Source organism: Neomonachus schauinslandi, chromosome 1 (genome assembly GCF_002201575.2).
Source record: "Neomonachus schauinslandi chromosome 1, ASM220157v2, whole genome shotgun sequence".
NCBI lineage: Eukaryota > Metazoa > Chordata > Mammalia > Carnivora > Phocidae > Neomonachus > Neomonachus schauinslandi.
In genome coordinates this window covers 128,768,333-128,795,977 of record NC_058403.1, presented here as the reverse complement: position 1 = coordinate 128,795,977, position 27,645 = coordinate 128,768,333, and the positions used below count along the sequence as shown (strand labels likewise).

General features: G+C 48.2%; 1 protein-coding gene across 3 annotated transcripts in view; it reads left to right on the top strand.

The window, feature by feature from the left end:
- The window catches only part of COLQ (collagen like tail subunit of asymmetric acetylcholinesterase), a 55,399-nt gene that overhangs the window by 9,245 nt on the left and 18,509 nt on the right, over window positions 1-27,645 (top strand). The window contains exons 1-10 of one of the 3 annotated variants that reach the window (XM_044915678.1): window positions 10,431-10,506; window positions 16,575-16,687; window positions 17,845-17,946; window positions 21,383-21,427; window positions 21,761-21,787; window positions 23,647-23,709; window positions 25,359-25,421; window positions 25,903-25,929; window positions 26,588-26,632; window positions 26,815-26,850. In XM_044915678.1, coding sequence (XP_044771613.1) covers window positions 10,431-10,506; window positions 16,575-16,687; window positions 17,845-17,946; window positions 21,383-21,427; window positions 21,761-21,787; window positions 23,647-23,709; window positions 25,359-25,421; window positions 25,903-25,929; window positions 26,588-26,632; window positions 26,815-26,850 — 597 coding nt within the window. Of the gene's footprint in view, window positions 1-10,430; window positions 10,507-16,574; window positions 16,688-17,844; window positions 17,947-21,382; window positions 21,428-21,760; window positions 21,788-23,646; window positions 23,710-25,358; window positions 25,422-25,902; window positions 25,930-26,587; window positions 26,633-26,814; window positions 26,851-27,645 lie in introns of those variants that run through there. The other 2 variants (XM_021678710.2, XM_044915682.1) reach the window with 2 other exon arrangements.

The following is a 27,645-nucleotide window of genomic DNA, read 5'->3' as shown; positions in this document are numbered from 1 at the left end:
CAAGAACAACAGCCCTTTCCCCCTCCTGGTCCATCATTCTTAGAGCTGCGTCAGCAAGGTCATTGTAGGGAAAATTAATATTGGAAAAGAAGAGTGTCCTCTGTGTCCAGGGAGCATGAGGGCCCCAAGGGAGTGGTGTCATTTTGGGTGGCACTCTCCTTCACTCTCCATGTCTGCCCATAGAAAGGGAGGAGTGGAAGGCTGAGCTGGCTGTCTGGACAGTTTGGGTCCTAGAAATTCCCCAAATTCCCCAAAGTATGTGAAGGTAAATGAGGCTTTTAAATTTTCTTCAATTACCTGAGTCAACTGCTCTGGCCTCTGCTTTCTCTGCTGGGGAGCCCTAAAGGAGTGTGCCTGCCTAGCAGGCTTAGAGCTGGCCACCGTGGTGATTGCTGCTAAGGTTCTCTTGTTTGGGTCCAACCCGAAGGAGGTACGGGCACGTTTAGTCAGTGGCTCTGGTAACTAGCCTGTTTACTGATGTTCTTAGAGAGAACTTGCAGCACAGTAATAAGGGCCTGAGGTAGAATTCAAGAAACGGGTTATTTCTCTGGACCTGCCACTAACTCCTAGGACACATGTGTAGTGTTGGACAAGCTATAGGCTCTCTGTGAGACTCCATTTCCTCCTCTGTAAAATGAAGAGATCGACCAGATTTTAAAGCCGTAGACTTTCTCTGACTTTGTGGTTAATGAGTTGCCTGCTAATTTATGGAATGAACACCTACACAACAAAAGGGTTTTGGCACGTGTCTCTCTCTTGTGAGCCCCGGCACCTGAGAAGCCATGGCATGCACGTAAAGGGCATGGGGTTCATATTCAGATAGCTCTGGCCTTGAGTGACATCTTCATGACCCACTAGCTGAATGATCTTGGCCAAGTGGTCTTGGTTTAATATCTCAACTCCTCAGTTTTCACTTCTGTAAAACGGGGATTATAGGAGTACTTACCTTATTAGATGGCAGTGAGGATTAAATGAGCTAATAGGTACAGTGCTTTGCACCTGGAACATGGTTAAGCTCACTTGGTGGCAACCATTATTCCACATGGTGGTAAGAGGGTTGGAATCCAGGCTACTTGCCCCCTCCTGGGAGGCGTCATTTCTACTATAATCCCATCTGTTTTTATTGAGGCTGGAGAGAATTGCTCATAGTGCTGAAGAGTCCGTTTCAGAACTCCCAGTTCCCATCTAAAGCCAGAGGCTTAGCGCATGGCTAAGTGCATGGCATGGCTTTGGAATTGGAAGTCTGGGCTCAGAGCCCTGCTCCAGGGAAACTTGAATGTCAGAGCCAGTTTTTCTCACCTGGAAACAGGGATGCAATGGAAGGTAATTTGAGGGGCTATTGGAGAATCAAAGGAGAAAGCATGGGAGGGCCCGGCTCTAAGCTGGTAGAGTATGCACTCAGGCATTGTTGTGCCTCAAGGGGTGACACTAGACCTGCTAGACGTGGGGAGCACAGGCTCATACCTGAGGACAGTGTCTTAGCATATTGACTTCTCAGCAGAAAGGCCTGCCGATGGGCTGAGTCAACCACAAGCCGCCCTCCCTCCCCAGACAGAGGTGAGCTTTCTGGGAATCCCTGCAGGGCACTGCAGTCCTGAGAGTGTCCACCCTCTGGAAATTGTGCAATCCTGTGCGGAACCTAGCTGGTAAGACAAGCCACTTCCTGTATCCAATTTATCCCTGTCAGGAAAAGGGGCCCTCCATCTATGTCACGTCTGCCTTATGTGGAATGAGTCTTGCCCCCTTCAAAATGGACAGAGGATGCCAAGTCATCAGGCCTGTTAGTGTGGGCCTTCCCAGGCAGTAAAAGGAAGATTATTAAGTATGAAATTTTCAAATAGAAGGCCAGAAAATGGTGGCTGATTTGACAAGATGCTCAATTTTCTGTATTTTGTTTTTAAGATTTTATTTATTTATTTGACACTGAGCGAGCGAGCGAGAGAGAGAGAGAGCATGAGGAGAGGGAGAGGGAGAGGGAGAAGCAGGCTCCCTGTGGAGCTGGGAGCCTGATCTGTGCTCAATCCCAGGACCCCGAGATCATGACCTGAGCTGAAGGCAGACAGTTAACTACTGAGCCACCCAGGCGCCCCAGGATGCTCAATTTTCTGACCATATACCCATCTACCGCCACTTTGCATTTTGTTCAATTTTATTTTTCTAAATGGGGCGATAAAATCCACTTGAATTGATTCAGATTCTCTGTATTATTATTATTAGTAGTAGTATGTTTAAACCTGTCTCAGTCTCTAAATTATGACAATTACTTGAGATATATAATTTTTGATATACTTCCCATAAACAGAAGGACCAATATTTACGGCACCTTTTACTATGTACTGGACTATTATATTGAAGAAGAAGATTCATAAGACTAACTCTAGGAGCCCATAGTCTATTTGTAACATTAAAATAACACAAATGAAATAATGAGTGAGGAGTGAAGTAGATCATCTGGTGGTGTCTCAGGCTGCACAAGTAGTTGGAATTTGTGTGAGAGCAGAGCTAATAAGACAAGGAGACAACTGATCCTGGTTCAAGTCATGAATCTGTCACTTACCTGGGCACTTCTGTGAGCCTCAGTTTACTTATCTGTCAAAGGGAGAAAACAATAATACTGAAGGTCGTTGTGGGCTAGTTCTTAGCACATAGTCAGTGTTCTGTGCAGGTTACTTAGTATGTTGATCATTAATTTTTCAGGCTATGTAAAGGTAGTTTAAAGAATGTTTTTGCTTTCTGCTTCAGGGAAAATGTCTTCCAAATGAAGGAATATTATACAGCCATAGAAAGGAATGTAGGGGTGCCTGGGTGGCTCAGTTGGTTAAGTGTCTGCTTTCAGCTCAGGTCATGATCTCAGAGTCCTGGGATCCAGCCCCATGTCAGGCTCCCTGCTCAGTGGGGAATCTGCTTCTCCCTCTCCCCCTGCCCCTCAGCTTGTGCTCTTTCTCTCTCACTCTCTCTATCTCAAATAAATAAATATAAATAAAATCTTAAAAAAAAAGAAAGGAATATAGATGCATTTTATGTAGTTGTAGAGAATAATCTCTTAGAAATACTATGAAGAAACCAAGGAGTAGCATATGTATAATTATATATTTAAGTAACCCTTTGAGGATGAAGGGGAATATATTATATCTACCTATCTGCTTGTCTATGCATAAAATATTCCTGAAAGAATACACAGAAAACTAAATGATAATAAATAATTGAAATGGGGGATACCCAGCTGGCTCAGTTGGTTAAGCGTCTGCCTTCGGCTCAGGTCATGATCCTGGGGTCCTGGGATCGAGTCCCGCATCGGGCTTCCTGCTCAGCGGGGAGCCTACTTCTCCCTCTGCCTGCCACTCCCCCGTTTGTCCTCTCTCTCTCTCTCTCTGACAAATAAATAAAATCTTAAAAATAATAATTGAAACTGGTACAGAAGCAGGAGAGTTTTCATGTATGTTTACTTGGATTTTTGGAATTTTGAATCACATGAATGCATTACCTATTCTAAACAATTAAACAAAATTCCACTTATGCACACAAAACAGAACCTCTTATCTGGAGCACACAGGATGGGATTTTTCTGTCTTGAAAAATCTTTTAGACCCAAAGCAGCAATAGGAATTGAGATCCCAGAATGGTAGAGTCACATGGTTACAGTGCTGTGGAAAGCCTAAAGCTCATCTTCCCAACTTGTTTATTTGAGAAGCTCTATTGCTCAGTTGAGTCCAAAGTGGTCAGCTAAGATTCCCCCACTTTCTGGAATCCAGGGATTTGAGTGATTCAGCAAGACCAATAAGTAGAAATGCTTGTGCTGGGGGGAGCCAGGGAACTCCCAGGGACCCTCTTTCCTCCTCCTCACTTGCTGTGGACCCTCAGACAACAAATACTGAAGGCAGTGGGGGCAGGGATGTGGGGTGCTCTAGGAAAAGGGCTAAGTGAGCCACGTGGTTTTGAATCACAAGTGTCAGTAGAGCTAGAATGTCACCATGGAAAAATGAAGGTGTGGAAACATAGTGGCTAGAAACACAGGGTCTTTCCACTCGGACCCCATTGTCAGTGGGTGTTGGAAATAATCCACCTGTTGGGCCAAGGGTAGCTGGGGGGTTTTGTCTCTGACCTATGGCCAGATCTCCCAACTCTACAAACTTGGCCTTCTCTGTCAAGCTGTAGCAGAAGATTTAATAGTGCTCACTGCTTCATGCTGGACACTGTAATCAAATTCAGAGCCAAGGCGCAGCCAGTCTTGGGGAGGTTTCTTGATGTTCCCTTGGCTCCTAATAACATTGTCTCCTCCTTCCACTCTGCTTACCACATGCCATTTTGTCAAATTAGAACTTGAACTCAAAAAACCAGATGCCTGCCTTTAGATAAGGTCGAAAAATTCCCTTGTGGGAGGAAAAGGGGCTGGGTTGTCTCTTGAATCTATGCACAATCAAAGGAGTCACCTTTGATATATGTCTTACTATAAAATAATGCCAAATATGAGAAGATTTTCTTTCATCCACCTAACTAGGGCAGACCTTCCTCCTCAAGGTGTCCCCGTTGGCAGGGGAGGGGGCAGAAGAGAACATGTCCTTCATGGGGATTCAGTTTCCTGCTCAAGGTCTCCTAATGAGTGGCTGCAGGCTTCTCCAGGCAATGCTGGTGCCTTAGCTTTGGCCCACCCCCAGTCCTAACCCTTGGGGAGGTATCTTCTGGTTCTCCATTTCCTACTTAAATTTTTGTATTTTGTTCTTTTTTATAATGAAAAATTTCAAACATTGAAATGAATGGAAAAAATCGTCCAGGAAACACCAATATGTCCACATTTTGTGCTGGATTGTGTACCTACCCCTCTCCCCCCAGATTCATATGTCAAAGCCCTAACCCCCAGGACCTCAGAATGTGACTGTATTTGGAGCTTGGGGCTTTAAATGAGGTAATTAAGGTTAAATGAAGCCATAAGGGTGGGCCCTAATCCAATCTGACTGGTGTCCTTATAAGAAGAGGAGATTTGGACACACAGAGACACCAGGGATGCTCAAACAGAGCACAGGCCATGTGAGGACACAGCTAGAAGGAGGTGGCCATCTGCAAGCCAAGGAGAGAGGCTTCCAAAGGAACCAAACCTCCCAACACCTTAATCTTGGACTTCTAGCTTCCAGAACTAAGAAAAATAAATTTCTGTTGGCTAAGCCACCCTGGTACTTTGTTATGGCAGCCTTAGCAAACAAATACACCCACCAAATAGATTCTGCAATTGTTATCATTTTGCTATATGTACTCTATCACGTATCCCTTTGTCCCTGCATCTTCTTCTTCTTCATTTTTTTTTTTTTTTGGATGGATTTCAAAATGAGTTGCAGATTCATTGCTCACTTTGAAGAGTAAACTATTCAACAGAAAAGCTTGATGTTTGACTAAAGCCCAGGAGCACACATGATTGAACCTTCTGTGGCCATAATGGGAAGCAACTAGGATTGTCTATTCATATGAGTCTACACACCAGGAAACTGTAAGTAATGGTAAAGTTTGATTAGAAAGGCATGGAACGGGGTGTTGGTAAACTTCTCCAACCCCAGCTGGCCGAGACGACACCTGCCATTTTTCCTGAGCTTCCCTGCTCCTTATGTCTGGCTGGTAGTGGGGGAGAGAGGTCGCCACTTTGTGCAAGTAACCAAATCTCCGGAAGTCTCCAGTGTCAGACATCTGGATTCAGGCCTGGCCTCCCACCTGCTGGCTGTGTAGGACCGTAGGTGCATCCCTAAATCTCTGAGCTTTGCCTAAAAATAAGAATGATAATACTACTATTTTGTACGGTTGCTGTGGGAATCAAAGAAGGATATTGAATGCTCACAGAATAGTTCCCATTGTTGGTGCCTCACTGCCAGGTTGGGGTAATGTTTATCTGCTCTAATAAACAAGCACCAACATTGTAGTGACTTCATCTAATCAAAATTTATTTTATGCTCACCTAACAGTCCAGTGTGTCTGGTTGGGAGCAGCTCACCTCCATGCTGGCATTCAGGGATGCTGGCCCCTTCCATGTGTGCCTCCACCATCCGCTAAGGTTTAAGTCCTCTGCATCCAGGCAGAACCATTGGCAAGCATGGTCACGGTCCCATGCCTCCAGCTAGTCACACTGCAGGGGGCTGGGAAGTGCAGCCACTTCTCAGGGACAGCTCTGGCCTCTGGAAGGAGGAGCCCACGTTTGGGGGAGTGCTAGCCTTCTCTGCACAGCCCCAACTCTGAGGAGGTCCTAGACATAAAGTCAGTGGCTGGGAGTTAGGAGTAGAGTGAGCCTGCTAGCCAGGGTAGGGCCAGGTTAGAGGGAAACCGCCGTGCTCTACCACGAGGGCAGTGAGAACAGCAGGTGGGGCAGGAGACGTCCACATGGAGAGCCATCCCTCAAGGACTGAGAAAGTTGGCCAACAGGAAGGCACCTTCTCCCAGGGCTGTGTGCAAGATCCCTTTTGAACTCTGACTCCAATTCTGTACTATCTGTGAGACCTGGACCAAGTGACGGCTTCTCCAAGAGTCCTTTTCTCCTCTATAAAATGAGGATAGTGGTGCTTCGAGGATTAAATGCAGTGATGCATGGAAGTGCAGTGTTGTCCTTGTTTCACGAGGAGGATTTTGCTAAACCAGGGTCTGCAAGTATGTCGCACAGGTGTCATGCCTTCCTCTCATCTCAGGGAGGCCAACACCAGTAAGTCATGACCCTCTTTCCTCAGAGTCCTTCTAAACACAGTGTTCCAGGAAATCTGTACCAATCAGTTCCCGTTAGCAGATAGGATGAAAACTCTTTGACCTCCAGAGGATAGACCTTGGGCTTACTCCTTTCTGTATCCATGTGGCATTGAAAGGACTTGGCACATAGGAAGTATTCAATAAATAGAGAAGAATGTTTTATAGAGCTCTCTTGGAGGTGTTCACTTGTTGAAATGGTAAGGAAGACTCTGTTCAAGACTGTTGCCCCAGGTGGCAAGCTGGTCTCAAGAGGGGAAAGAGATTGGGCTCAATTCTGAATGCAGTAAGAAAGTGGGGCTTTATAGCCAAGGAGCTGGTTGAGAGGAGGGTGTCGGTGGATGGAAAATTCCTAAGAGGAAACATCAGGGGTAGGGGGATTCTTGCTAAACCCAGTTAACAGAATTCTTGCTGAAGGCAGGCCAGGGTGCTAAGATATAAAGGGTAGGGAGAATGAGGAACTTGGTCAGATATCAAGGGTAGGGATTCACTCTAAATGGGCTTCGCTGGATTCTTGCTAAAACTGAACTCTGCAAGGACAGACACAGAAACCCAAGTTCAAGGCCTTGTTGAGAACCTGAACAAAGTTTGGTCAAGGCGAGAGTCTCTGTCAGTGGAAGGTAGAACCCATATTGTCCAGTCTACTTCTCTGCGCACCCAGGTTTGGGGATGGGCCAGCAGACTTGAGGTACCATGGGGCTGGTGCGATCCTAGGCTGTGCCTTTAAACATGCAGGTGTTTTTGCCTCAGACAGGGGACTCTGGGTCCTTGGGGAGGATGCTGAGTTATCCAGACTTCAAGATCTCTCTGTGCAGCAGGGGTGGGAGACACAGGGGTGGGGGAAGATGCACAGAGGACTCTGCTCTGGCCCAGGATGGTGGAGAACAGGCCTGCATGTGGCAGCAGGGGGACAAGAACTTCTGGAACGGCGCCCAGGGAGGCGGCATTCCAGAAGTGGACTTCTGGCCTGTTTGATAAATACCAGAGCTGCAATTAAGACAAAATACTGTGAATATGACACCTGCTGACAGCTGCAGGAAGGCCCCGGAAACCTTTATTATGAATTAGATTTTGTAGGCCATTCTGCTGTGGTGAGCTGGTGCCTGGGCCAAGGAACCGGAGGGAACTCAGCAGGCCAGCTGCCTTGAGGGCACAGGATGGCTCACTGGTGGAGAAGGGGAAAGTGAGTTGTCCAAGGTCACACAGCAAGTTACTGGCCACACCAGGGCTGGGGACCAGGATTCCAAATCGCAGGCTGGCATGCTTGGCTGCAGGACAGTTAACAGTAGTTGAGCATACATCTAGGCATTTGACTCAAGGAGATTTAGCTCTTAGTGCTCGGAGAGACAGAGACAGAGAATGTGACAGAGTCAGAGACATAAAGACAGCAAATGAGACAGAGTCAGAGACATAGAGACAGAGAGAATGAGACCGAAAAGAGAATTGCAAAAGGAGAGCAACATGGAAGAGACAGAAAGAGACATTCATGGGCCTGAGTCATTAGGTCCAAAATAGAGATTCGAACACCAGCAGAGTGGGACAGGACCTCAGGGACCATCTAGACCAGTCACCTTTGTTTTTACAATAATCAAAGTGCAGCTGAGTGGTTTACATGTGTAAACCTTTTTAGGAACAGTTTGATGTTGAACAGTAAAAAGGAAATGGCTTGCTAAAAAGTGCTTGCTAAAAAGTGGCAAAATTTCCATCTCCAAAGGTTTTTGAATAGGATTTGAAAAATGAAGCACTGCGGGAATATGACCCAGCACAGGGAAATCTGGGAAAATGATGCCGCTGATATTTCCACAACAGTCTGGAATTTAGGACTGAGCACTCCATGCCCTCCGTGCTTTCTTTGATGTCTTAGGCTCTGTGTTTCTGAGAACATAGGGAAATGCTCCAGAGAAGGAACAGAGCTTGAACCCTTTCCTCCCTTACTCCTTTCATCTTGGTACCAGCAAATCTTCTCTGCTTTCAAAGTTCAGCTCACCTCTTCCAGGAAGCTTTCCCTGATTTGTCTTCCCTGATTTCTCACTTAGATCCCTCCCCCAGCTGGTACCCATCACTTCCTGCTATAAATCCCTCCAGACATCCCCAGCGCCCTGTTAGCCACTTCTCTTTTTGCTTTTTAGTGCAAAGTAGTTATCTCTGACAATGTCAATTAAAGAGCCCCTATTCTATTCCAGGAACTCTGAAATCCTTAGCTCTAATCCTCACAACAAACTAGCAAGGTGTGTTTTGCTTTACCCATTTTACAGATAAGAAAATTGATGGGCTCCTGGGTGGCTCATTCCATTAGGCGTCTGCCTTTGGCTCAAGTCATGATCCTGGGGTCCTGGGATTGAGCCCCATGTCGGGCTCCCTGCTCAGTGGGGAGCCTGCTTCTCCCTCTGCATCTGCCCCTTCCCCCCTACTTGTGCTCTCTCTCTCTCTCTCTTACTCTCTCTCTCAAACAAATAAATAAAATCTTAAAAAAAAAAAAATTGAGACTCAGAGAGAGAGAGAATAACTTGCTTAAGGCTATACAGTAGTAAGTGGCAGCCTGGGTAAATCCAGCCTGGGTTTGCCTGACTCCAGGGCCTATATTCATTCCACGACACTGAACGACACATGCCAAGGTCAGGCACTGTGTCTAGTCATTGGGTCTTGCATACATTTGGCATTCAATGTGTGTTTCTGAATGAATGAAACAGTAAATGAATGAATGCATACAAGGAATCTCCTTTCTTCTGAAGGCTCTAGCTCAGGGGTCAGCCAACTACAGCCTGTGGGCCCAATCCAGCCTGCTTCCTATTTTTGTAAATAAAGATTTAGTAGACACAACTATGTTCTTTTATTGTCTTTGGTTGCTTTCACGTAACAGTAGAGTTATGTTGTAACAGAGACCACGCAGCCCACAGAGCCTAAAATATTTACTATTTGGCCCTTTCCGGAAAAAGTCTTCTGGCTCTCGCAGTAGCTTATGATTTTTACTAGAATTCTGTGTGTGTGTGCGCATGCTTGTGCATTGGGTTTGCCTATCAAGTTATCAGACAGATTCCACACGTATCTGGTATATGCCATTTTGTTATCTTACAGGCAGGCTTCATCTAAAAAGGTTTGCTCCACAAGCCGTTTGGAAATATATATATTTTAAAAAGATATATATATATGTACATATATATATATCTTTTTGAAATTTGTATAATTTTAAAAATTAAGTTTAGGTTGCTGGCGGCACCTTGGCACAGACATGGTTCGAGCCAAGACCCTGGTGACAGAGGTCTTCCCTGAAGTAGAGGAGGGCAGATTCCCCCAGAACAATCGCAGTGGGGTGGACTTTGAGGCTTGCCAGAACAGTATTGACAGGGGCAGCTTCTGAGCTAAATGAAAAGCAGCCTTTTAGATAGATTACACTCCCATTTCCTCTTGGCTGGCGGGGCTGATCAGGATTCCGGGATCCCAGCCTCACCTCCTTCCCTGGGACAGGGGCACTCTTCCTCCCCCAAGCTGCCCCCCAGTGCAGCCTCTTGTGAGGCCAAAGCCCTGCCTACCTGTTCCTGCTCCTGGGAGCTGAGGACTGGCCTCTGGACCCCTGGCATCTGGGCCAGAAGCAACACCAGAGCAGGGATTGGCTGACTCCCACCCCAAATGCCCAGCTGGGAGTGCTCGGAGGCGTGACAAATCTCAGCCTGTCGTCCGCGTGTGTTCCCTGGCCAGTCCCTCCTTGGGCCTTGCCCACAATGACCGGTCTATCACTCAGCCTCACTCACATGCTCACCATTTCAGGACTGCTCTGTTTCTCAGCTTGCTGCTCGGGTGAGTGAGTGAGTGTGTGTGTGTGTGTGTGTGTTGTATGCCTGCATATGTGATGTGTGCATGGTTTTTGGAAAAAAGGGTTGAGAAGCAGACTTGTTCTGGGTGCTTTCAGCCTTCTTTAAGTCTTAAACTTCTCGACCAGTGTTGGAATTGCACATAAAGGGGTTTGGCGGTGGAGTTGGTGGGGACCTTGATATACACACTCGTGTGTGTGTACTTGTGTGTGCCCCTCCTGTGACCTTAACTTTGAGGTCGCAGGCTGGCAGCTGCTGCCCCTTTGGCTTTGAAGTAACATCACGTACTGTGGTCTGGGGCCAGCCATGGTATTGGGTGGCCGAGATATTGTCCATTATTCTCCAGGCTGATGGCTTGGGTCATGTGGTTATTGCCCCAGAGACCGTAGCCACCAAACTGCCAAATCATATTCTCTGCAGATTGTGCCCTCACCTGCTCCCCATGCCCACACAGGGCCCAGCTGCCAGGTGGCAAATTCCTACCATGATCTTTCAGAGACGTTCACATACCTTCAACTTTTAGGACCAGAATTTGCTTTACAAGGTGTGTGGGGTACGTGAGTGGGGGTTGGAGGAAAGGTGTAGGGTGTAGCCTTCTCTGGAATCAGTGTATCAGGGAAAACTTAAGCAAACTGAAGCCAGCTCTCATGAGAACTTCGCTGCAGCTGAGATACCCAGCTCATGGTCAGGACACTCCGTGCTGCATGGAGCACGTGCCCTTCACCCTTCTCTCCTCTCGTCCTTCTGGTACAAGTTCCAACAGGCAGGGAAGGGCCCCAAAGCAGGAGGAGGCAGACGTAAGAAGTTGGGTACTCCCCCAGCTTTGTGAGCAGTGGCAGAATAGTTAGCATATGGCTGCACCTAGAATCTTCCCACCCTGCAAAGGCAGGAGGTTTAGGGGACTTCTTTCCTTTGGTGGCTTCTGATGATACATTTGCTTGATTGGGCAGGGGGTGGGGTGGGGGGTACTGCTTGCTGCAAAAACAGGAGGCAGAAACAGAAAGGCTGTCTCTCTGTACCCTACGGATGGGCTGGTCTCATGAGTGGGAGATGCAGGTGGACACAGTGGCGATCCTGGTGTCGTATGTGTGAAAACAGAATTTGGAGATGGTTTGGGCCAAGCTCCTTGTGGTGTAGGTAAGGAATCCGAGTCTCAGCAATGAGTCGTGCCGGGTCACGTGGTCACTTGCACCCAGACTACTACTCTTTTTTTTTATTATGTTAATCACCATACATTACATCATTAGTTTTTGATGTAGTGTTCCATGATGCATTGTTTGTGCATAACACCCAGTGCTCCATGCAGAGCATGCCCTCTTTAATACCCATCACCAGGCTAACCCATCCCCCAACCCCTCCCCTCTAGAACCCTCAATTTGTTTCTCAGAGTCCATTATCTCTCATGGTTCGTCTCCCCCTCTGATTTCCCCCCCTTCATTCTTCCCCTCCGGCTATCTTCTTCTTCTTTTTTTTTTTTTAACATATAATGTATTATTTGTTTCAGAGGTACAGGTCTGTGATTCATCAGTCTTACACAGACTACTACTCTTTGATCCAAGTCCCTATATTTCCAGGAGTAAGTTCGAGTGAATCACACTTTCCAAGGATGTGCCCCAGAGTCAAGTGGGTATTGAGTGCAAAGGGCAAAGCCAGTATCTACAGCGGCAAACAAAACAGAAATAAAACCAAAAATCCAACATTTGCCACAAGCCTGCATTAGACCCAACATTATTTCTACCCATGAATTGGAGCTGCAGCGGCCATGTACAGTATGACTTCAGCGTCTTTAAGTCAGGGCAAGTGGTTCTGAAATTCCGTGGGAATTGGCATTTCCAAGGCAGCTGCCTGGGCCTGAGCCGCATGGCGCACCCGGGTTTCTGCAGGCCCCATGTTCCTACCCACATGGTTGTTTCCATTACCACAGAGCCTGCTGGGGTTTTTCCAAGCTGGACCCTGGGCTCAGACACGAGTCCATGGAGGCAGCCTAGTCCTGAATGAGACCCATAGGCCACTTGGATGACACTAAAATAGACATGTGAAGTCCTGGCTTAGTTGACAGGGAGGGAGGGCCGGGAAGCTGTTCCCAAACACATCCACCTGATGGAAATATCCTGAGCTGGAATGAGCCGTAAATAAACTAGACTGTGCTAAAAACAAACATCTCCAGGGAGTTGGGGGGCGGGCAGAAATAGATGCTCTTCACCTGCTGAAAGTGAAGTCAAGGTCAAGGGGGAAAGGGCGAGGAGGGATGGGGAGAGGTGAACAATGCAGATGCCTCAGCAGGGAAAGCAACTGATAATTTATGTTCACCGAAGAGTTCTCCAGTTTCCAAGAAGAAATAAGAGAATTGCTTTAAATGATTCAGGGTCTTTCATCCATGGAAGCCCACAGAGAATGTGGGAGTGAAGGGAGGGCATATATGGTCTGGAAAAATCAATAGTGAGGAGTGCATATTAGCCACATGAATGTGCCAGCCTCCGGTACTCCTGGCGGGTGGAGACTTTGCGGAAAACCGCAACCTCAGCCCTTAGCCGTCTGCTGAGGCCAAAGAGCAGGAAAGGAGAAAATGCCTCTGGGGCAGGCGGGGGGACTGGGCGTTGAGAGGGTTCTGGAGGGCTGATGGGTAGCTGCCACCTTCGCCCTGCACCCAGGGCAGGGGGACACCATGGAAGCTGCCCTTCTGAGCTTACTCAACACTCTAGGAAAGACACTTGAATGAATTTGAAGAGGAATATGATTGGCACTGATGTCAAGTTTTATAACAACAAAGCTGTCGTATTTTACCCCCTGAGAGAGAGAAAGCAGCCCATGACAGGTGGAACAGATCTGCCGCTCACAGCTAGGCCCCGGTGTTCTGTTGGATGAAAACCATTTCGTAGAACAGCATCAGACAAAGGCCAGTCTGCGACTGTGACAGCCCATGACAGAAACAAGGCCACTGTGTCACCGCACCTGACACAGACAAAACAAGACCTCCATCCAACTGCAAACATGACCAACCATCCCTCTGTCCTTGCTAATATGAGTGACGGCTTCTGCTTTATCACCCACAGCTTCTGTCTCCCTCTGCTCTTCTCTTCTAGATAAGAATTAAGGTAGTCATAGACTAACTTCCCGACCACATCCAGTCCAGAACGGAGCCAGACTTTGCTTCTTCGAGAGTCTCCCCCAGCATCACCTAGTGAATGCCCCAATCCTAGAACAAATCCTTTCTAACGCCCTCTTACGAGATGCTGCACAGTCCCCTGGGGGTGCGTCCTCCCTCACGATGAGCCAATAGGGCCAGTTTTGTGCAAAAATACGTGTGCTCCTGATGGCGTTTGGTTGGAAGCCCTTGATATTATATATCTCAGGTAGTAGCTATGGGAGCCACTTGCCGCCTTCTGCGCTCCTGACCTGTATTTCCACCCGCATGTGGAAGAGTGTGGAGATCAAGAGGAAGAACCCTGGCAGTTGTATGAGCTTGGGCAAGTTGCTTTACCTCTCAGCCTCAGTTAACTGATCTGTAGAGTGGGGGTGATGATAACAATAGTTTTAACTCTCAGGGTTGCTGTGAGGATTAGGTGAATTTATATGTGTGAAGCACTTCAGTGGTGCCTAAGCATGTGGTAAGTGTTGGGGTTTTTTTTTAGTTTTTATTATGAATTTGGCAAGCATTTGTGGAATATCTAGTGTATGTCAGGTACTGTGCTAGAACCTGGGGGTTGAAAACTGGCTCCCATCCTCCCAGAAAGCACTGTAGTGAGGGAGATACAAGGAAACTGTTTTATCCCACAGGTAAGAACTAACATGGGGGTAAACGCAGAAAAAAAAACATGGTAGGACTCTCAACCTTGGCCTGGGAAGTCAAGGAGAGCTTCCTGGTGGAGGCAGCACCTGACAGTTCTTGATGAATGAATGAGTCTCCAGGATTAGGCTAGGTGGGGGTGGAGGGGACGAGTGGGATAAGAGCAGAAGGGCTGTGGCAGCCATTCAAGCTCCAAAGGACTTGCTGACTGCAGGTCTGAAGCACCAGTCAGGCATCTTTCTGTACCTCCCCACCACCCCCACGGCCTGGCCCAGTGCCTGGTAAAGCATGTGCTCGAATGAACAAACATCTAACACCAAATTTGACAGCTTTCCCCATAAACCAGTGCCTCCTCTGACTTTTCCATCTCCTACTCTGATCACTGTGGTCCCAGGTCCCTGCAACCTCGAAACCACCCTTGACCCTTCCTCCTCTTGCGCTCCTATGACCCACTGCTCCATTGCTTTCTCCTCAGTGATGTTTGCGTCGGTCCCTTTCTTTTTGTCCTCACGGCTTCCGTGGCCCTGGCAGGCCACCCCCACATCTGGCTGCTGCAAGATTGTATTGATTTTTTAAATTGTGTGTGTATGTTGTAGGATTTATGAATTTCATTTCAGGATCATAGAAGGGTCTTCACAAAATCTTTCTTACAAGAGGAGGCACTGGGTCAGAGAGGGCCGACGATCCCTGGCACAGGCTCGTGGAGGGCTCCTCCATCGGGGAGTGAGCTTGTGGGTGTGCACGGGGCCGCCATTCCCGAGGAGCACCTACCAGCTGGCTGAGGTCCGCAGCCAGGTCCTGGAGCCCAGGGTGCGAACAGTATGCAAGCATGGGCCCCTGAGACATAAGACTGAAACTGCTGGGTTCCCGGCCGAGAGGCATGCGGTAAAGTGACCTGCCCATATTCTGTGAGGCCAGAGGTTTGACGAAGGGGTAGAGGTGAGGGTATCATCATGAGACCCAAACTGGGAACTGTAAGGTTACAGCTTGTGGCAATTACGGGTATTACTGCTGTGGATATTCTAGTACATGTGTTTTGGTGAACATAGACCCACTTGTCTGTTGGTAAGTACCTAGGAGTGAAATTGCTGGGCTGTAGGGGATGCCCGTACTAGGCTTCAGGAGACAATACCAAGCAGTTTTCCAAGGAGGTTGAACCAACTTACACTCCCCCTGGCCAGTGTATGAGTTCTGTTTGTTCCACGTTCTTGCCAACATTTGTTATTTTCTGTCCTTTTCAGTTTAGCCATTCCAGTGGGGTATGTAGTGGTTATCAACCCAGTGTTCAGCAGCTGTGGAATGGATAAGTAGATTGTGGTCTAGTCACGCAATGGAACTCTATTCCGCATTAACAACCACAAGCAATGCCCAAATGACCCACAAACGCTTTGTTGAGCAAAAGAAGCCAAACACAAGAGTTCATATTGTCTGATTCCCTTTATATAAAGTTCCAGAATAGATACAGTGATTCTCTGGAGTTAGAAGTCAGGATGGTGAAGAGGGAGGAGCACAGAGATTGGACAGGAGCTTATGGGGCTTGTGGATGCTGGAGAGTTGTGTGTTTTGATCCAGGGGCTGGCTTCGAGGGTGTGTTCACTTTGCAGAAATCTATTGGGCCGTAGACTCATGATTTGCATCCTTCTGTAAGGTATACTTCAACATTGAGCGTAAACTAACATTGCACTAGGGCAAGGCCCCATGTTCAATGAGGCTATCAGGGTCCAGGGCCCTCCTTTCATCTCACACCCTTGTATTGAGTCATTAGACTGTAAACTCTTTAGTGAGCCTGGGTGACACCAACTGTGTGTGTAGAGTTTAGAGTCAAATAGATGTCTTAAATCAGGGCTCTGGGTCTCTTATAATCAATGCCACCTCAGGCCCTGGCTGCCCCCTCCCTGAACAATTCTCTCTGAGCACACTTTCTAAATAATTACCAAACGCTTCCTTCTCCTCCGCTATTAGAAGTGCGTTATAAGTCTGAACTTTGCATTCCTTGTCACATCTACAAAATGACAAGTCAGTCCCTGAAGAGGGAGAAATGGAACTTATTATGGTCACAGTGTCCATACCATCTGCTTGTTTATTAACCATCTTCATTCAGCAAAGGCTGGGGGAGGACTCCATCAAGTAGCAAACAGAAGGTGCACTCATATCTAGTGGGTTAGAAATCAGATTCAGAAATCTGGGGTGTCTACATGAGTCTCCCTGGGGTTCAGTGGGCATGACAGAGGCCCCGGCACTAATGAGCAGCAATTTTCTCTGCACAGCCCTTCCCGGCCTGGATCAGAAGAAGCGTGGCGGCCACAGAGGATGCTGCCTCCTGACGCCCCCTCCACCCCCACTGTTCCCACCACCATTCTTCAGAGGGGGCCGAGGTCTGGTGAGTACCTTAGGGCTTATGAAAAAAACAGAAATGCAGGCTCCCCAGTGCCCGCCACACAGCCCCTCACGTCCCCCCACTTGAGGTGAGCAACCTTCAGATCCTTCTTGAGGGATCCAACCCATTACTTTCATACAGCAGGTTGAACCCTAGAATGGGCATTTTGCAGTTTCTGGTGTGTGTCTGTTCTCCCACTGTCTTCAATAAGTTATGGAGGGAGATTCTTCTCAGCAGGAAATTGAATTTGACACAGCATCCCGTCTTCCTGAGAACAATGAGGTGAATTTAGAGCTTTTGAGGCTCTCTTCAGCTGCTCAGATATGGAATTTCCCCTTTCTTCCCAAGTATTTATGAAATTCCCTTCCACAGCCCATATTGAATGTAGGCTGTTTCTGTGAGGGGACACAGGACATGGTCCCTCGATAGCCATACTGAGGTGTGAGAGGGAACAGAATTTGGGAAGAGGGAAAGAGCAGGATTTGGGAAGCTGAGCTAGAAGACAGTGGGCCAGGATATTCTAGGGACTTGGGATTCTCAAATTTTTCCAGAATTTCTAAGACCTGTACTGTCCAATGCAGTAGCCACTAGCCATCCGTGACTTAAACACTTTTCATGTGGCTAGTTCCAGTTCAGATGTGCTGTACGTATGGAATACACACTGGATTTTGAAGACTTAGTGTGAAAAAAGAATAAAATGTCTCATTAGTAATTTTTAAATATTGAACAGATGTTGAAGTGATAATATTTGGGACATACTGGGTTAAATATATGATTAAAATTAATTTCACTTCTTTCTTTTTACCTTTTTTATGTGGCTACCAGAAAATTTAAAACTACATATGTGGCTTGCACTGGTGGCTTGCATTTTATTTCTGTCGGACGGTGCTGTCCTAGACATTGGATAAAGGCCCCTGAAATGAGCTTCCTAACTCCATCCAAAGTGGCTATTCTATCTCTGTAATCCATTCAAGCCAGGTATATCTCAAGCGAGAACAGGAACTGGAGGCCCAGAAGGTCGTCTTCTTGGGACACTCTTTAGGGTGTCAGGGAACCACCAGTCTTGAGGACTGGACTGGGGAGCAGGACTGTGTCCAGGTGGTGACCCTTCTTCTATCCCCCAAGTCTGACCTATCACCATGTGTTGCTTTGCATTGAAGCTTCTCTCCCCAGACATGAAGAATCTCATCCTGGAACTAGAGACCACGCAGTCCTCATGCGCGCAAGGATCGCTCGGCTCCCCTGGGCCCCCTGGCCCCCAGGTTGGTGCATTCCACCAGATCCTCTCCTGCTGTCTTCTCTTCAGAGCAGTGAAGCCCACTGGAAAGAGTCTCTTAGAGCTGCCCCTTTTAAAGTGATATGGGGGCTGTTTTTCCTTCTCTAGCTCACCTCCAGCTCCAGAGCCACGTGGATAGCACACTGATTTTTCTGCTCTGGGTAAATTCTGGCCTCCCAGCCTTGATTTCCCCATCTCTGCAACGGGGATAATAATTACCCCTGCAGTACTGGATTTTGGTGGTGGTGAGGGGTCCAAATGAGCTGCTGCCTAGATAGATGTAATTGTTACTATAATTATCATCAAACACTTGGCAACAGGGGGTTGCCCCTTCTGTGACCATTGACCCTTGCCAGTTGCCCAAGAAGTGCCTGCATTTGGTGCAGGAAAGTGGAACTGATGGGGAACTTGTTACTCTGAACTTCATTTGGCCCCCAGATCCTGCAGCCAGGCAGCCCACTGCTCCCCACTGAAGCTAAAGGGCAGAGTGAGGAATAGGCACAATGGTGGAGAAAGGATTTTCTAGGCAGACAAGAATACCCTCCAGAGACCCTGTCTCACAGGCCGTGGCTCCTCTGGCCTGCCTGGGAGTAGGGGTCCATCAAGGAGGAGCACCCCCTGGCCTGGGCCTTGGGGCCTGCCATGGGGTGGGGAAAGAGGGTACAAGCAGCAGTCAGTTGCCCACATGCCTTATGAATTCTGTCATTCCTTTCTGGATAACCCCCTCCTATGGCTTCCCATCACGGGAGACTAAGAGCCAAAGTCCTCGCCCTGGGTTACAGAGCCCCCCACCCCCCAGAGGACCCTGCCTGTATCTCCTGCATCGTCTCAGACCACCAATATTGCCCACCCGATGCGCATCTCTTGGGTCCTGAAGCATGCCAACCAAGCTCGTTCCAGCCTTAGGGCCTTTGTGCTTGTGGTTCTGGCTGTGTGGAATGTTCTTCCCTCTGATTTTCACCACGGCCAGCTCCTTTGTCAGAACAGTTTACAGGCCAGCTCCTTAGAAACGCCTTCCTCAACCACCCAGTCTAAAGTAGCCTTCCCCCCTTCACTGTCCATCCCAATGGCCTGTTGTAATTCTCTGCATCATTTTCTCATCTCGCTGTTGCGTTCTTATTGGTTTTGTTATTGTCCCTGGTCTCTTTGGTCTTCCCTTTGTAAAATATAAGCTCTCTGGCAAGGACTGGCCTACTGTGGCCTACAGGTCTGGCGGCCGCCTGTTTTTATAATCAAAGTTGGACTATCTCGGGCTGCCTTTGTGCCACAAGGGCAGAGGTAAGTGGCTGTGACAGGGACACTATATCCGAGGCAGAGTCTACAGTATTTATTGTTTGCCTCTTGACAGAGACAGTTCACCCACCCCTGGTCTTGAGAGCAGGGACATTGCCCATCTTGTTCACATGTTGCGCCCAGCCCACGCCAGGGCACGGGTTGTCGTAAGCTCTCCATAAATATTTGTCAAATGCAATAAAAACAGGCCTTTGGACCCAGAATTAGCTGGACGCTGCTACAGAGGGGCTAGGAAGTCTGCAGAAAGGCAGGGTGGGCCCCCTGAGGGGCACCTCCGCTGAGAATTTCCATCTTCCCGCGTCTGGCAGTCTCCTCGGGTCTCAGCACACACACGTGAGGACCAGAGAGCTTGGAAAGGAAAGGGGAATTCTCTACTGACTTCAGACCAGCAGCTGTCCAACTGTGCTTGTACACCTCGAACCTCACGCAATCCCTTTGAGTTGTGCGGAGATTGTGCTGCCCAACTGGGGTGGGGGGGATTTGCAGCCCCCTCCGTTGCCTTAGAACACAGCATAAAATGCTGTTCCCAAGCAAAATGAGACCTGTGGACCAGTAACATTGGCATCACCTGGGAGCTTGTTAAAAATGCAGAATCTCATTCTCCCCTCCCCCTACATACACACACCCCTGCTATCTGAATCTGCATTTTAACAAGACTCCCCTGCTGCATTATCTACACATCACAGCTTGAGAAGCTCTGAGCTAGAGCACAATGGCCTGATAATAAGAAATGAGAGAATGGAACAGTATTCATTCATCCTGCCTGGCATGTTCACGGTCCTGGGGCTCTCTGTCACCCTGGGCTCCCAGGCTTTGGGGAGTGGGGAACCTCTGCCCCTCTGAGTCACACTTTCTGGGAGCACTGGTGCCCCCCTGGGCTTTGATCCTCGAGGACTTGTATACCCTGCACCTTGTGCTATCTGCCCAAGCTGGCCCACGCAGCTCTGAAGTGAAGGCATGCAGCACTGAGGGCCAGGTGGTGGGGCCAGTGCAGTCCCCAGTGGGTCACCAGGTGGGTGGGTGGCTGGGGAGGAAGGGTGGTGAGGCCACCCTCCAAGGAAGCCCTCTTTCCACACAAGGATGCCCAAATCAGGAGGAGTGGGGAGAGAGAGAAGTGGGGAGGAGGGGAAGGTGGGAGGGTGAAAGAAGTGGTGCGGTGGAGGGGAGGGGAGGGAGAGAAGGGGGAGAGTAGGAAAGGAAATGAAGTAACTCTTCCTCCACCCCACGCCCCCCCAAACCAGAGACTGTGGTTCCCAAACTTATCTGTTCATTGGATTTCCCTGGGAACTTCAAACATTCCTGAGGCTCGTGCCCCTCTCCTCAAGATTGTGATGTAATTGCTCTGGGGTATGCCTTGGTGTTGGGGATTTTCAAAACATCCTCAGGGGATTCTAATGTGATAGGTGTGGGAGCCACTGAGGGAGCTGTTTGGTATTTGGACAAGTCTTACAGGAATCAGATTTCAAACAGGCTTTGTGTCAGGCGTGTTCACCTGCAGATCTTGGGGATGAAGTAGTGGCCTGGTGGGGGTTGATGGATTTCCTCTCTGCTGTACTAGGGCATTTGGAAAGCAGTTAGCCTACTGCGCATTTCATAGACGTGTGAGCACAGAGTAGCTGCATTCTGGCTGTGGATGTGCCAAGCTTTAGTGTAGTAGGTGCTAGAATCCCTGAGCTGGAGTCAGCCCTACTCCTGTGGCTGGACAATGGGACAAAAATGCTCCATTGCCCATATTCTTCACATCTTCAGGAAGGCTTTCCCTGCATCTGGTGCCCATAGATCCAGCACAGGAATTTCTAAATTGGCTGCTCCTGTGTGCAAAGCAGAATGTGCCCCCTGTCAGGGTCCCAGGGAAAGTTGGTGAGAGCAGCTGAAAAGATAAGAGAGGTGGTAAAGACTCTGTAGTTGTAACCATGGCACCACTGGAAACATAGCTCAGAGAAAGCTGGAAGAGGACAGGGAGCCTGGGTTGGAGGGCACCAGGGGGTCCTTCATGGGGTCCTTGGAACCCTGAGTCTGCACAGGGAACCAAGCTGCTGGAGGAGCCTCCCTCCCAGTCCTGCCTCCCTCACCACCTGTCCTGCCTTGGTTTGATATATACTTTTTCATTTCTTATCTTGATGGTGTAGGGCCCACCAGGACTTCCTGGCAAGATAGGACCAAAGGGAGAAAAGGTATGAGCCACTACTTTCTTCAGTCCACCTCTCCTTGGTAATTCCAGCCTGTATCCTGGGGATGCCATGGAGAATTTTCTGGTTGAGATTTCAAAGCATGTGCTAATTTTGCCTTAGTGCATGAGGATGGGCTCCATAATGATGGGGCTGCTACTGCAGCCGTGAGATCCCACTGGTGTATTTCAGCTTGGCCCACTGGCATGGCAGGGGTGCTGTGAGCGGCCAAGCAACCAAGCCACATGGTCATGCCCAGCCATCAGCCCTACTAAGCTCTGTGCTTCCAGAACTTCTCTTCCAAAGCAGCCTCTGCTTACCTGTCTTCTTCATCCACAGGGGGAGCTTGGCCTACCAGGAAGGAAGGTATGGTCCATGCTGTTCTGTCAGCATTACATGGGCAACTGTGCACCGCGGGCGGGGGGAGGGCGTGTGCCTGGGCACGTGCGCATGTGCTCTTAGGGGTGGGGGGGACTAGCAGTGCACTTCCTTGGGCCACAATACCCAGGTGGGCAATAATAACACTGCCATTTTGATGGTGACAGTGGGCTCTTTCTGCCTGTTCTTTTGCTCAAGAGCTAGAGCCTGCTACTACCAGACATTTGGACTTCTCCCAGGGGCTGCCAAGCCTGGCCAAATTTCCCCCAACCTCAGGCCATCTCATCCTGCCACCCATTAGAGAAACCCTCCAAGGCCCCAACCGGTGGCACAAAATGACTCTCGCTGTCTATTTGATTACGCGGGAACAAAGTGCAAAACAGAAGCAAATGGCTTTTGCCTTTTGGCCCAGCTGAAATAAATGGGAGTTACTTAAGGTCACAGGCATTCTGAGTGAACAAAACACATGTCATCAAGACTCTCATTCATGTCAGGAAAGAGTAAACCAGCAGCCACTCACTGTGGTCAATGGATACTGGCACTGAAACTGTGGGTCTCGGGGGTAGAAGGAGGTGCAAGACTTTGGCCAAAAAAGATGTCCATGATTCTAAATATAAATTACTATTTTTCTGGTTAAGTGTTTTACTCAAATGGTTTCACTATCAACAAAAGCCTCAAACAGACCTTTGCAAAGCAAAATTACGTCCCTCCAGGGCCCAGATCACAGCTCCAGCTGAGGCACAGTGGTTATCTGAAGTGCTGGGCTGGAAAGGATTCTGGGATGGTCTCCATACTCAGAACTAACGAGGACCATGATTGATCATGGGCTGCCATGAACGTCATGACCTCTGCCATGAACAGGGGCGGTGAGAGCAGAAACCAGTACACATGCCAGGATTTGTGATCTCTGGTTTAAGGGTTGAGCCTTCCACGTGTCTAGCTAGGCTAACTGTGAAATTAGCCAATGCGTGCAGAGGTTGAGATGGACCCCAAGTCCCTGCTCCCGCTTTCTCTTGTAAGGCTTGCTCTTCCATAGCTCCTGGCTTAGGCTGGTTTCCCTAGAAGCAGAGGTAGAGGCCACGTGTGCCATGTGCAAGCGAATGACTTATGGGAGCACTCTCAGGAGGATCCTGGGGGGGAGGGGGAGCTGGATGGTGCAGGGGAAGAAGCCCAGCTTGGGCATGGTGTCAGGTGAAGTCCATCTTCAGCCTCATTCCTAGGGGAGCTCTGGAGTGTGAACTGCACCACAGAGTTTGTCCTGCCTTGAGGTAAGGGAGTTGGGCTGTTGGCTGCAGGGAGAACAGGTACATAAATTGCTGGGCAGCTCCAATTGCCCATGGGCAAATTTCACAGTTGCAGGTTGCAGGAATGAGAGGTGGCAGCAAGGCAGGTAGCCCCTGGGGGATGAGCACAGTGAGCAAGTGAAAAAGTTTTTGAGGGAGTACCAACAGCATCTGCTAGTGCACCCCAAACAAAATCCTATCCCATTCCACACTGTATCCTTGGGGAGAACCTACTGCAATGCAAGGAACATTTGGGTGGGTGGAGGTGATAAAGCTCAAAAACCAAGAAGTTTAGAATCCCTTCTCCACCACCTTCCTTTCATTTCCTCCCACCTTCTATTTCTTGGGTAGAATAAGATCTTCTATGTTGACATAATGTGATGCCAAGGACTTGAACTTATATCTAAGTAACCCAACTTCCGAGGCTATCAATCTTTGGAGGGTGAACCCAGACGCCATGCTTAGGGACCCCACAGTTCCCTTTGGACCCCCAAAACAAATCTTATTTCCTGGAAGGAGGGAAAGAAACCCAATCATCCTGACTTTTGTTGTTCATTTTTGAAGGGTAGACCCGGCCCCCCGGGTGTTCCTGGCATGCCCGGGCCAGTCGGCCCCGAAGGACCCAGGGTAAGTTTGGCACACTCTCGGGGTTCACGTGGTATCAGAACATGAGGGGAGAAGATGTCAGCCCCTCTGGCCTTTGGCACATAGTGAACTCATTTCCTTGAGAGGAGGAAGGAGAAGAGAAGATGAGGATTGCCCAGAGGTCCCAATACTTTCTCCTTCACTTGGACTACAAGACCTTGGTCCTTGCAACAGCTCTGCTCCTGTTGGGGGGAGCAATGAGGGTCTGCTCCCCTCTTTCACAGGGGCCCTGGTTCTCCTTCGTCCTCAGAGTTAGCATACAATCTTTTGTTTCCCCAAGATGACCCCAAGAGGGGCTTGGGTCTGGAAAGCTATTGACAGGAGACTGGGGTTTGGGGGGTGGGCCCTGGCTAGCTGGACTGGAATCCTACATTTAGACAGGGATTGCCAAATGCCGATAAAATCCCATTCTTCAGACAGATTATGGGAAACCGACACATTCACATCCATGCCTTTATTTATATTCTTCTCACTTTGGTCATAAAGTGTTGGGTGTAGATTTGACCTGCAGAAAGAAGGGATGGGCAGGTGAATGTCTTTATGCTCTGATTTACTTACCAGCTGTATTTATTGTGGGAATAGAAAACTGTGCTCCCTGCGCTCTTAGGAAAAGTCCCAAGGATATTTTTTCTAAAAATCCACTGTGTAGAGCTAAACTGTCCAATATGGCAGCAACTAGTCCTTAAAATGTGGCTGGTACAACCGAGGAACTGAATTTTTTATTTAAGTTTGAATTTAAAGACCTTTACTCAGTTCAGTTATTTGAAAATCTTTAAGCATGTTTGGAGCAACTTGAATGTGTGAATCTGCTTTTTCAACTCTAAATTTTATGAAATCTAAATACAGATCAAATATTTTGATGAAAATTTAATGCCTGGATTGAGATGTGACTTAAATATAAAATACACAACAGATTTCAAATATGTATTATGAAAAACAGAATGTAAAATACCTCACTAATTTTATATTGGTTATATGTTCAAATGATAATTAGATTAAATAAAATGTTATTAAAGTTAATTTTACCAGTTTTAATGTGACTTCTAAAAAATTCTTAATTAAGTGCAAGTACCTTATATTTCTACTTTTTAGCCCTGGTATATAATTTTTAGCACAGATGGTACAGAGGCCACCCATGAGCCTTAGCCCCCTGTCTCAGTAATGCATGCCCAGAGGCTGATGTTCACTCTGTTTGGCTGCAAACCTAGGGTGAGAGTATATGGAAATGCCTGAAAGGCCCTCCCTATGCAAAGAACAAAGCAGGTGAAGTTTTCTGGGGGGTGCTGACACTTAGTCCTATGAGGCCCCAGTGCCCCCATGCTCTCTCCCCACCCTCTCACAACACACTCCAGGAATAGATGGAGCATTTATAGCATCTCAGCGTTTAGTTTGGAGATCTGCTCTGCCTGGGGCAATTTCATTTTATGTTAGTCTCAAATACCAGAATAAACTGTGGACCATAGAGCCTTGAACCCCTGGGAGTGAGCAAGGGCGCATGTGGGGTCCTCAGATTCACCAGCCAACCCCAATGTCCCTAGTTCCATCCTAATCTTGCCCATGATTCTCCTGGTTCTGTTTCTCTAGTAAAAGTCACTGTAGGTCCTTTCCCCTTCTTCTTCTAATTCCCACAGGGTGAAAAAGGTGACCTGGGTATGATGGGCTTGCCAGGGTCAAGAGGACCAATGGGCTCCAAGGTCAGTGTGTTGGTCCAGGTGGACATTCCCAGGTCTTCTTACTAAGGTTCTGGAACAGCTGCTGTCCACAAAGTCGGGACTGGGTGGAGCTGCCGTCCCAGGTTTGGGGAACGTCAGAGATATTGGAAAGCCCAGTGCCAGAGTGCTTGCCTTTATCAGCCCTTTGGGGGACATGATGCCTGGGACAAAGGGCATGGAGATGACCTTCTCCTGGGCAGGGAGAGTCCAGCTTCTGAACAACAAAGCAGATGGAAACCTTTGTTCGGACCTTTGTGGTTAAGAAAAGCAATGTTCTTTTTAGGCCTGGTATAAACATAACCCTCAGGGACATCTTTGTGGTTACTGTTACAACCCCCACTAAAACTTGCAGCACCAGGTGGGGACACACCTCACCATCATATTCAGGGATTCCTTCCACTCTTGCACCAAACCCAAAGGTCCTATAGGGCTGATCCTAAATGTACCTTTTCCTTTCTTTTAGGGTTACCCTGGATCCAGAGGGGAAAAGGTTAGTGTTTGTCTCTGGTGGCTTCCCAGAACCTGGTCTGGGCTATTGGCTCTGGGGTCAATGATAAGCAGAGGACAGGCCCAGGTTTCTCTTAAGTTAGTGACTATAGTGACCATTCCTAGATATTCCCCTGTCCTTCGTCATTGCACTGAGAGAGCAGTGAGGGGTCTCTGGAGGCAGGGCATGGGCAAGGGAGGAGCTCCAGTGGAGGTAGAGGCCTCTCACATGGAGCAGATGAGCAGTTGAAGGTTGTGCCCGGTGGAGAGGGAGCACTGCTTGCTTGGGGGGTACTGGAAGAAGATGGCTGACGTGTGTCTTTAGATTAAGCTTCCATCACACAACCCTCTCATCTGTCAAAAACCAAACCAAACGAAACAAAAAACCCAGCCAGAAACTGGGGACAAATTTCCTACAGGATGAGAGAGGATCTGGGACCCAGGATTTTCTGTAAGTTGTCTTTCATTAATGCAAAGGGTCTTTGTGGTCCAAATAAAAGGTAGATCACAAAGCATTCCTTCCTTGGGCAAGTCGCCTAATCTCTGAGCCTACTTCTTTGCCTGTAAGATGAGGGTGTTGCCTTAGGGAGCTTTCATTGTGAAATGCTCCAATTTTCCCCCCAGGGTATTAACTCTGACTCTCTGCTGTGGTTTCCTCCTAGGGATCCAGAGGTGAAAAGGGTGACCTGGGTCCCAAAGGAGAAAAGGTAATGGCCTTTGCATGGAATGATAAACTACAACGGAAGTGGCAGCCCCTTGTGGGCTGTCCAGCTGACTGGCTGGCTGACTGACTGGGCTCTTATCTTGAAAATGGCAGACCACACTCTTCCACAGCCCTCTCAGGTCCTCTCTGAAGAGATAGTCACTCTGTGTGTCACTCTCTTCACAGGGTTTCCCGGGATTTCCTGGAATGCTGGGGCAGAAAGTAAGTACTTAAAAGTAGTAAGAAGGGGCCTCGGTAACAAATTAGACCTTCTACGCACTACACAAAGAGCTCTGCCTCTCTGTCCATCAGGCAGAGAAAGTGGGTTTTTCCATGGAAGGTTCTGGTTTGGAAGAGGAGCAAGTTGCCGTGCACATTGATGAGAGGGTGCCAACATGGTCTGAGCCCTCCCTCCGATTCAGTGGGAGGGAGAGGACACCCCATCCGGGTAGAGAGGCCTTTCTTTGCATCTCCTACCTCTCAGGTGGCCATGGTAACATTCAGAAGCAGAAGGCATCGTGACAGAGGGATCAGATCTGAGCTGCCATGGTCGTGGGCCCCAGTGTGAGGCACGGGCATCTTTGGCCTAAGGCCATTGCTGGCAGCACTCAACTCAGACCTTCTTCAAGGTCACCCTTGGTACGCAGAGTTATCTTAGTTAAATTTTTTATTTAAACGGTTAAATATTTAGTGTGATTTCATGGATATCTAGCTGGGAACAAGGCTTACTAAATATGGAGTTCATTCAGTTGACTTGAAAAAAAATATCCAAAAACTAACAATAGAGTGGTGTGTAGATACGACAAAAATTGTGAAAGTGTCAATTGACTGGCAGATTTCCGGAAACTTCTACTTAAGGTTAGGGTCTGGCGAAGAATGGGGTTGGTGAGAGGAGGTGTCAGGGGATAAAGAGAGAGCGTGAAAGCGTACCTAACTGGCCACTGAAAACACCTCTATCTAACGTTGTAATGGTGGTTCCTCATGCTGAAAGCCAGTTGACCTGGGAGGTTGTCATTT